We start from the raw sequence: 11,072 nt of genomic DNA on the forward strand, positions 1-11,072 counted from the left end.
ACACTCCCAGCTCAAGAACTTCAGGTGCAAACGCTGCAACAAGTCCTTCGCCCTCAAGTCGTACCTCAACAAGCACTACGAGTCGGCGTGCTTCAAGGACATGCCGCTGCCACCCTCGTCGCCGGAGCCGCAGGAGGGGGAGGCCAGTTAGTAGTCCCCCCCCCCGGGCCCGCCTGTACCGTACAAACCCGCCGTCCCGACCCACCACCAGGCCGCCGCCGCCCGCGCCGCCCGCGCCGCCGGGACGGCCCCCGGGCGGCGCGCCGCTGCCATGATCAAAAGCACGCTGTTATATTCCCGTTGTTGACGCTGACGCCTGACGGCCGACGCCCGTGTTCGGCGGCCAAGACGATGCTGTCCTCAAGATTCTCTCGCAACTCCCACCCTGCGGCGCGCGAGAGGCCGGGGGGGGCGCCGCTCCCCCCGCCGCGCACTGTTGTTAGCCACGTATTGTTAACGTTACACTTCTGTTCCCGTTCCGGCGGCGCGACGCGTGACGCCGCCGCCGAGTTTCACAGACAACGAAGCCTCAACGAGCCGCCGCCGCCGCCGCCGCCGCCGACGCCGCCGCCGCCGCCGCCGCCGCGCCCCCTCGGCGGGCGGCGCCAGTCCCTAGGTAGCCAGACGACCATCTCAATACTGCATAGCTATAAGTATTTTTTCAGATCTACTAAAGCCAAATAATAGATTATATTCGATCGTAGTGTAGGCGCTTCCAGGATTCTCTCCTCGGTTCCCTTACTTATTTCCGCGAGGGGGGGCGCTGCCAGGGGCGGGGGGGCGCCGCGCCCACCGGCCGTGAGGCTGGCAGGGGGGCGGCGAGGCGGAGCTGTACATAGGGCCCGCCGTCCCCCGCCAGCCCGCGGTCATCATAACACACGTGCCCTGCCGCCCTGCAGCCTGCCAGCCCCCCTCTTGCCTGGGGGGCGGTGGGAGTGGAGCGGCGGAAGGAGGGGCTGCCACAACACCCACACACGTGCTCTAGCAAGACGTGGGGCGCAACACACTCCAACACACACCAGCACACTGCCCACCAAACCCCAACCACAGCCAAACACACTCACGCGCACACCCCCACACACGCAAACACATCCCTGCACACCCACCACACACACACACACACACACACGCACACACACACAAATAACCCCAACACACACAATACCCAACCCCCTAAACCCACAAAAAACACACACAACACCAAAAAACACAGAAATAAAACAAAGACGCCCTTTTTATCATGCGCCCTTAAAAAAATACTCTTGAAAAAATAAGAGGCAATAAAAAAAGAAAATTAGTAACAATCCCTTAAATTACACGAATATTAAGGGAATTTTAAGTGGGTCGCCGCCCCCCCCATAACCCCACGCCCCTGAGAACGCCCCCCCTTCGCAAGTTTAAATGTGCTCTAGACGAGTTACATAAGCGGCAGAAATACTTAAATAGTTAGTAGTATTAAATCCGTAGTTAACTTTACCACTTAAGAGACAGCTGGTTATGATGATGATGATGATGATGATGATGGTGATGATGATGGTGATGATGATGGTGATGATGGTAGTTAAAATAAAATAAAAGAGGAGTTTGTGATGGTGAGGTGTGTGGCATAAATTGAGGTGGTGATGGTGGTGGTGGTGGTGGTGGTGGTGGTGGTGATGGTGGTGGTGATGGTGATAAATTGTGTGTGTGTGTGTGTGTGTGTGTGTGTGTGTGTGTGTGTGTGTGTGTGTGTGTGTGTGTGTGTGTGTGTGTGTGTGTAGTATTTTATTCATTTTTCGTACACACACACACACACACACACACACACACACACACACACACACACACACACACACACACACACACACACACACACACACACACACAATTCATAGTTTACAATCAAATAAAAAGACAAATGCAACGAGAGAGAGAGAGAGAGAGAGAGAGAGAGAGAGAGAGAGAGAGAGAGAGAGAGAGAGAGAGAGAGAGAGAGAGAGAGAGAACTTACACAACACACAACACACACGCACACACACACACACCTGCCATTTAAACCTCACACGGGAACGATGAAACGCCAAGAAGAAGAAGAAGAGGAGGAGGAGGAGGAGGAGGAGGAGGAGGAGGTAAAGGTTGAAGGACAGACTCAACCAAATATTTTATGTTCGCCAGTCTGTAATGTCACGCTGGTATTTGAAGACTAGGAAAACCTCCTCCTCCTCCTCCTCCTCCTCCTCCTCCTCCTCCTCCTCCTCCTCCTCTTCCTCTTCTCTTCCTTCTGCTTCCCTTACCTTTCATCTGCTATCAGTAATCTTTCTTCTTAAACCTATTTCTTGTTCTTTTTTTCTCTCACTATCAAAACTATTCTCTCTCTCTCTCTCTCTCTCTCTCTCTCTCTCTCTCTCTCTCTCTCTCTCTCTCTCTCTCTCTACCACACCTACTTCCTCTCAGGCGTGTCTTCTAAGATAATTTTCCCCTCACTTCCTCCTCCTCCTCCTCCTCCTCCTCCTCCTCCTCCTCCTCCTCCTCCTCCTCCTCCTCCTCCTCCTCCTCCTCTTCCATTCGTCTAATGTAGGAAGAGAATGAAGACTAATCTCTCTCTCTCTCCCTCGACCACACCCTCTCTATCACACCTCCACCCACTCTCTCATTAGCTGGTGTGTGTGTGTGTGTGTGTGTGTGTGTGTGTGTGTGTGTGTGTGTGTGTGTGTGTGTGTGTGTGTGTGTGTGTGTGTGTGTGTGTTACCTCTTGTTGCATTCGTATACATATACACACGCACACACACACACACACACACACTAAACAACCAAAACAATATTTTCACCACCAAAAAAAAAAAAAAAAAACCCACCAAGACGCCCCCCAGACCCCCCCCCACACCAGGTCACCCCCTTTCAATCTATGCCACGCCCCCCCCACCCCCTCCTCGCCTTGTAAATAGCACCAAGCGAGAGAAATTTAAATACACACTTTATATAACTTGACAAATATTGGAAACTGTTAAATGATAAAAAGAAAATGTTTATTTCTACTCCATAACATATAGGAGGGGGGCTGAGGGGGTCTATGCGCCCTTTAGCTAAGCACCCCCCCCTTGAAGTCACGCCTGTATATACCATAGAAAACGGGGAATGATATTTATAGAGGTTTTTTAATCCTAGTTCATAAGATTTAAAGTTCTAAGATACAGGAATGCGTGTATGGGTCTTACTTGTGTTTGTTTGCGTGTAAGTAAAGGATATTCGACTGTACCTCTCTCTCTCTATCTCTATCTCTATCTCTCACTATTGTAAAGACTATACCTGTGACTTCTGCACAGGTAAACTACTCAGCTGTACCTGTGACCTTGTGACCTGCAGGTAAATTTGTCACCTAGCGGCATTAATAATTGTTACTGGTAAATTCGCTAACTGTTCCTGTAATTTTGTGATCTACAGGTGAAAAAATTTGTAAAGTGTACCTGTAATTTACTTCATACAGGTAGGCTGGTTAATTGTACCTGTAGTAGTTGTATGTACAGGTGAATTAATTAACTGTACATGTCAAATAATCGATATGGTGATAAATTTCTTCTCTATCATACAGTTCAACTTGTCAAGAACACCTGTACGTAATTATCATGCACCTATAACTCAATCTACAGCTGGAAAAACAAATCCTCAATATACCTGTAGCTCAAATCAAATAGGTAATCTTGCGGCACCTGTTAACTCAATCTTCAGGTAACTCGTCACACCTGTATCGCTCTTACGTAAACAAACACCTGTATATTTATAAAGGACAAACTGTACCTGTGCTTAATTAGGTAACCTGTCGCCTGTGTCTATATACAGGTAACTGGCAGGTAGAACGAGGACCTATGACCTTATCAGAGGGAAACACGTACAGGTAACTAGTTTGTACCTGTCTCAGTTATACAAGTAAGACTCATAACATTATTTTCTACAGCTAATTAGTCTGTACCTGTCGTCTGTACAGGTAGGCGCCAAGGAGAACTTAGAGCTGTAGTGAATAGTAGGTGTAGGCATGGCGGTGTGTCTAACTGCCTGTATGGAACGCTAATTAACACACCTGCTCCAGTTATTATGCAAACACACCTGCCTGGTTAGACTTACTTAAGGGACACACCTGTCTACTTATAAAGATACATACACACTTACATGATTTGCTTATTGAGTTGTTTATAATGGTACACGCACTTAAATGACTTACTTATCTACTTACTTATTGAGGTGTAAAAGTGAAAGTTGAGTAGATAAGTAAATGCGTGGACACTTACAAAAGGTGGATTTATTTGTAAGTGTGTGTGTTAAGTGAGGTTGTAGTGAACCATGTCCAAACCAAGGAAAAGCAATAATAGTGAAAATTGCAATAATATTTGTGATGTTTTTGTGGTTTTTTGACACACATACACACACACACACACACACACACACACACACACACACACACACACACACACACACACACACACACACAGTCAGTCAGTTAGTTAAGAGTCAGTTAGTCAGTCCATCCATCCAGCACACACACACACACACACACACACACACACACACACACACACACACACACACACACACACACACACACACACACACACACACACACACACACACTGTAAAATAAGTTCTCTATATCAAAAAAAATCAATCAAAAACTTGTATAACCCAAACAAGCAACCAACTAACAAACAAACACACACACACACAATCAACACAAACCTAACCAAACCTATGCACATAAAATAATTAAAAAAAATATATATATACAGTATTTTAGATGAGTAAGAATGAAAAAAAATACTTTCTAAAACTATACCCCTTTTTTTCAACTCTCTCTCTCTCTCTCTCTCTCTCTCTCTCTCTCTCTCTCTCTGAATGATATATGTACTATATTATCTATACCATCACGTTCAATATGCAATAAAGAATAAATTAATTAATGAAGTAATGTGCTCATAGAACAGTATAAGTGACACACCTGCCCTCAGTGTGTCCAGGTGTGGGGTGTTCAGGTGCACAGGTGTGTCTTGTCACCCCCACACGCCTGCACCTTCCTGTGTGGATTTTGATGAACAGTGATTTAGTTTTGTGTTGTGATGACGGCGTGATGTGTTCGTGTGTGTGTTTTGTGGTAATTGTGTTGTTAAGTGTTGTTCAGTGCTTTCAAGTGACTGTCGTTAACTTTTTTGGGGTTTTCTAGTGCGTTAGGTTGCCGATTGTTACAAATTTAGTACTTTTTTTAATTGGTTATTGCGAAAAATTGTGATTCCTTGACAGGTTACCAAAGAAAACTATAATTTATTCATTAATTGTTACCCCCCCAAAAAAAATTATTCTACTTTTCACTTGCTATAACACTTTCACTAACGAAAAACTGTGATTCCTTGACAGGTTACCAAGGAAAACTATAATTTATTCATTAATTGTTAGCCCCCCAAAAAATTATTCTACTTTTCACTTGCTATAACACTTTTACTAACGAAAAACTGTGATTCCTTGACAAGTTACCAAGCAAAACTATAATTTATTCATTAATTTTTACCGGAAAAAACTCAACTTTTCATTAACTATAACAAAATAATAATAATAATAATAATAATAATAATTTTTCTATCAATTATTACGAGAAACAGTAAATTTATCCGTTCATTAATTATGTGACAAAAAGCTACAATCACTTTACGAATCACCACAAAAAGAGTAATTTCTTCTTTAATTATAACAAAAAACAGTAATTTTCTTCACCAATTATTAAAGAAAACCTAAATATCTCTCTAAAGATCTCTGCATTTTTTTTTATAATAATTAATGAAGGTAATTCCTTCATTAATTATTATAAAAAAAAAAAACTGCAGAGATCTTTACGAACCACCACACACAAAAGATAAATAAATAATAACAATAATAATAATAATAATAATAATAATAATAATAATAATAATAATAATAATAATAATAATAATAATAATAATAACAATAATAATTTCTGCATGGACACCAGATACAAACACAATACCTCTTCATTAACTATCACAAAACACTCATGTCTTCACCAACTAATAAAAAAAAAAATCTTACAACACCTTAACAATTAAAAAAAAAATAAAATCCATTTTCTTTATAAACCACAAAAAAAAAACCCACAACTTGAACGACCACAAGAGTCACATTCATTTAAAAACCTAATAATTAACAATCACTGAGGGCAGGTGTGAAATATCTCCTCATCACCCCTTCCTCACCTCACCCCCTCACCCCCAACCCATTCCCTCAGGGCGTGGCGGGGGCGTGAGAGGGGAGGGGGAGGGGGCAAGGGAGCGCTGAGTAGTTTATAAGTGTGCTGGCGTGGCGAGGGGAAGGCAGCGGCTGTTGTGTGTGTGTTCTTGTGTTCAGTGTGCCATCGAACACTTATAAATTCAATAAGTATAGATAGAAGTGTTTTAAGTGCGCTGGTCAGACATTGAAGGAAAAATAATGAATGAGTTTGATAAGAAATGTGTGTTATGAGGGTACTGCTTCATATTTAATCAAGGAGGAAGAAAAGAAACGAAGATAAAGGGTAATGTGTTTAATATCAAGTGTGTTATGTGTACTGTGCAATACTTATGAAGGAAAAAAAAGTCCAGCTAGTTTGAGAAGAGAGTGAAAAGTAACTACATTTATCTTCAGTAACAAAAAGGAAAAGAAAAAAAGAAAAATGTCACTTAAAAAATATGAAATCACACTGGAAAAAAAATAAATAAATAAGAAAACCAAAAAAACAAAACAGTCCCTCTTCAAAGACAAAGAAAATGAAACCCATGTCCTTTTAAACGTGCAAAGAAAACGGGACATGTCTGTGCCTAATTCTACCCTTGTATAAATCACGAACCAAAAAAAAAAAAAAAAAAAAAAAAAAAAAAACAACTTAAAAAGACAAAGAAAACGAAGTGTGCATCCCTTGAAAAAAAAAAAAAAACGCAAAGAAAACGGGATATGAGTGCCCCGAGTCCTGCCCTGCCCTGCCCTGCCGAGCCAGCACAGAGCCACGCCACGCTATAAGTCCACAATAACACTAGCAATAACGATCTTCACGTAGCAATAATGACACAGAATAGCAATAATATGATCATGCAATACACCCCGCCCCCCCTCCCCCCCCACGGCTCAAGGAGGCAACCTTTTTTAGGGATTCAAGGGAGGATCTGTTGACTCATCTCCTTAGTCACGTGAGTCACTTCACCGTGATCCTAAGTCTTGCTGTTTTCCTTGATTAAGACAAATTTTCGATCTTAAATCTCTTGTTTTCTTCACTTTTTACTTAATAAGACAATTTTCATTCACTTTTCACTAACTTAAGGGGAGTTTTTAATCTCCTAAGTAATTTTCAAGTGTATTGCGTCATGTTTTCATTTTTTTTACTTAAGAAGACAATTTTCATTCACTTTTCACTAACTTAAGGGGAGTTTTTAATCTCCTAAGTAATTTTCAAGTGTATTGCGTCATGTTTTCTTCACTTTTTTTTACTTAAGAAGACAATTTTCATTCACTTTTCACTAACTTAAGAGGAGTTTTAAATCTCCTAAGTAATTTTCAAGTGTATTAAATCATGTTTTCTTCATTTTTTTTTTACTTAAGAAGACAATTTTCTGACTTTTAAATTCACGCAGTCACTTAACGTGGAGTTTAAAGTGTTCTGACTGATTCCCTAATGTTCTGAGTCTTCTTTCTTCACTTGCACTCTGTCTTAGTATTCTGTTAGTTGTCTGTTTACTCAAGTTTCAATCTCTAATTCAATTCCAACCCAATCAAAACGTCCAGTTACAGTAGTTAGGTTCTTCAGTCTTTCTTTCAATCTGTAAGTTAGTTTCAACACCAATCAGTCATTTTGTCCATCTGTTCAACTTTCAATCTTTAGTTCAATTTCCAAACGTATAAATCAATCAAAAATATTCAATTAGGTTCTTCAGTCTTGTCTTTCTTTCAGTCTATCAATCAATTCAATCTATCTTTCTTTTCAATCTTTCAATCTGTCAACTGCCACTCCAACAAGTCAAATTTTTCAGTTAATCCCAATCAGTTTCCAATCAGCTTAAATCACAGTCTCTCCATCTATTCCCAGGTGTCCAATTGTTTGTGTCTATCAATCACTTCCACTCCTTTCTTTATTCCAATTTACTTATTTCCCTCCAATGAAGGTTTGACATGTGCACCAGTAATATCGTGTACGTAATCTCGTGTACATGAGTGTGTGTACGTATGGTTAAGTTTCTGTGCACATCATTGAATATTAACAGTCACAAATTGATGTTTAAGTTCATAATTACAGTAAGTTTGGTATTTATCTACGTATTCAACTGTCCATTTGAATAATTGACGTTTTAGAAAATAACCTACTCATCTATTTATGTATCTAGTCAATTTTAAGGTTAATCTATTATATTTAATTTATATATTTAAATACTATTAGTTCTAAGATGAGCTTGTTCAATTATTTAACTGTCTCATTAATCTATATGCTCTCGATTTTAAGATTTATTTATTTAACTACTTAATTTAGTCTATCTATCTAAAGCTGGATTAATTTTCTGAGCCGCCTGTCTATCAGCTTATCTATCAAAGTCCTAAGTTCGCTGTCGTTATAATCAAGTTCTAATGCAGATGAACTTCCACGAGTCTAGTCACACAACAAAGACTTAATTAATAACCTCATAACTTATTATTATCTTAAGTTATTGTTTGTCAGTCGAGTAATTTCGTTTGATTGTTTTTTTTTGTAATTTTCTAAGTTATAATGATGTGTTTTTTTTTGTATTGTCATTATTATTATTATTACGATGGTGATGTGCAAGGCAAGATGTTTGTTATTGGGTGAAGTGTGATGTCTCAGGTCTCACTATGCCTGAATGGTCAGTTCCTATGTTTATTTAATCTTTCTTAGGTTTGGAAAAAGATTAATATTTTCTCTTTTCCTGTTCAGTGTTACGAAAGGTGTGTAAAGTGTACGTTTTCTGGGTTTGTCAAATTGTTACCTATCAATAGTTTGCTAAGTCAATGATCTCTCAGTATGTTACAGGTGTGATGCTATGACCAAAGATGTGATGAAATAAGTCTTGTAATTTATCTAGTCAAGGATATGTTTCCAGTAACTTGTTTCTAGTCACTGTACTCATGTATTAGATAAGTGAGTTTGTTCTCTAAGTGATCCTCATTATTAAGTGCAAAGATGATTTAACGGCTGAGGAAAGGCTGCTGTGTTTCTCTAATAACTTTCTAGTCAAATGTTTGCTTCAGTTTAGTTGTAATCTGTTGTGATAATGGCGAGACTTATGATCTTAATTTATAACGCTTCAACAAACCATCTTTCTATCTTCTGTGTTACTGTGAGCTGTGTGATCTTAAGCCATGCTGTGTAGCCATGTCAGTTATGTTATGTCCTGTTATCAAGAGCCTTGTGACTCTAACTGATGCATTCCAGCTGTTACAAAACTATTTTCACGTGACCTCAGTTCACATCTCATGCATTCCAGTCAACTTAATGCCCTAATTGTCAACTTATTATTTCACGTCACGCATTCAATAACTTCTGTCACCTAATTTTTCATCTCATGCCTTCGGGTAAACTTAACGACCCTAACTCCATGACCACCGTGTCGCCATGTCAACTTAACTCTTTTAACTTTACATTCCTATTTCCAATCGAGCTGAGCCGTTGTCACCAATTCAGTGGCGCGGGAGTTCAGTTGTCACCCTCACTCGTCGCGGCGTGAAGTAAACATTCGCCTTCCCGCCTCGTCCCTTGCATCCCACCGCTGCCACCAGTGTTGTGTCACGGCGCCGCTGCTGTTGCTAATGCTTTACTAAGACTAGCGCGCCTCAATCTTGGGGGGACCCGAAGATGCGAAACTAGACAGAGGCAGTTATATCAAAAAGATGTGGATGATAAATGAAAGGTGATGACTTAATGAACTGCCATATTGAAAGAAACGCAGATTTTGACTGAAGAAAATATAAAAGGAAAGCCGATATAAACTGTCAATAAGATTTTAAAGACGAAAATGGGAATGAAATTAACAAACATTTCCTTATAAAATAGAAAAAAAAAAACAGGCAAAATACGAGATTGTGAATGAGATGTTAAAGATGAAAACGGGAATCAGATTAACAAACATTTTCCTTATAAGATAAACAAACAAAAAAACAAAAACAAGCAAAACACGAGATGAAAGTGAATGTTGATAGATGAGAAATACTTACACACAAACGTTAACATCCCTCGCCTCGCCTGGTGACAAAATAACAAGACGTTGACGGAGCTGAAAATCACAAAACATGCAATCAAAACCACTTTCAAAAGGCGAAAAAAAAACACTTGAAAAACAGGAACACTAAAATATTCACCTTGATGTAAAAGAAAAGAAAAAAAAACACACAAATTATGACAATGAATATCAGAAGAAAGACACTTACACCAGCACCTCATTAACCAAAAGTAACATCATCTTCGCGTCCCGCCCACACCTTCCCTTCACCTCAGCTTACCTGCCTACACCTGCTTCTACCTCCTAACGCCACACACTCGTACATACAACACCTACTTTACTATCACTTACTTCTCTTCTCCCCTCACTCAATACAAACCTGTGAGGTGTCCGGGGGGCGCCGTCCCCCTACATCCCCTACAGGTATTAGGTCCAGGTGTGAGGGGAGGGAGAGGTAAATAGGACTTACCTTTCTCTATGGGATATACAAATCGTGACTATAACTTCTGTTCTTAATCTATAGAAGCGGTAATATTACGTAGCGAGGGGCGCCACTCTGTCACCTGTTCTGTTTACCTGTGGTGGTTCGGTGTGTCTGTATCCACCTGTGTACACCCACGCCAGCCAGTGCTACACCCACCTCTCCCAGTACGCGTTAATTTTGTATACCTGTGTGTGTAACCTGTGAGGAGGATGTATAAATAGCCTAGAGTATTTTTGCAAAACCAAGGGTGGTGAAGGAATAAACACAACAAAAAATATACAAAAAGATGTCACTGGATCTCTACCTAACCTCCACGGGTGTAAACAAACAACAGCTGACTGCTGCAAACAGTGAACAGC

The 11,072-nt window shown here is 40.5% G+C and overlaps 1 protein-coding gene across 1 annotated transcript in view; it reads left to right on the top strand.

The window, feature by feature from the left end:
- The window catches only part of LOC135095918 (basic proline-rich protein-like), a 31,914-nt gene extending 29,495 nt beyond the window's left edge, over positions 1-2,419 (top strand). The window contains exon 4 of the mRNA XM_063997064.1: positions 1-2,419. This exon is cut by the window's left edge and continues 683 nt beyond it. Coding sequence (XP_063853134.1) covers positions 1-151 — 151 coding nt within the window. The 3' untranslated portion in view covers positions 152-2,419.
- Positions 2,420-11,072: the final 8,653 nt, after the last annotated feature.

Source organism: Scylla paramamosain, unplaced genomic scaffold (assembly GCF_035594125.1).
Source record: "Scylla paramamosain isolate STU-SP2022 unplaced genomic scaffold, ASM3559412v1 Contig2, whole genome shotgun sequence".
Taxonomy (NCBI): Eukaryota; Metazoa; Arthropoda; class Malacostraca; order Decapoda; family Portunidae; genus Scylla; species Scylla paramamosain.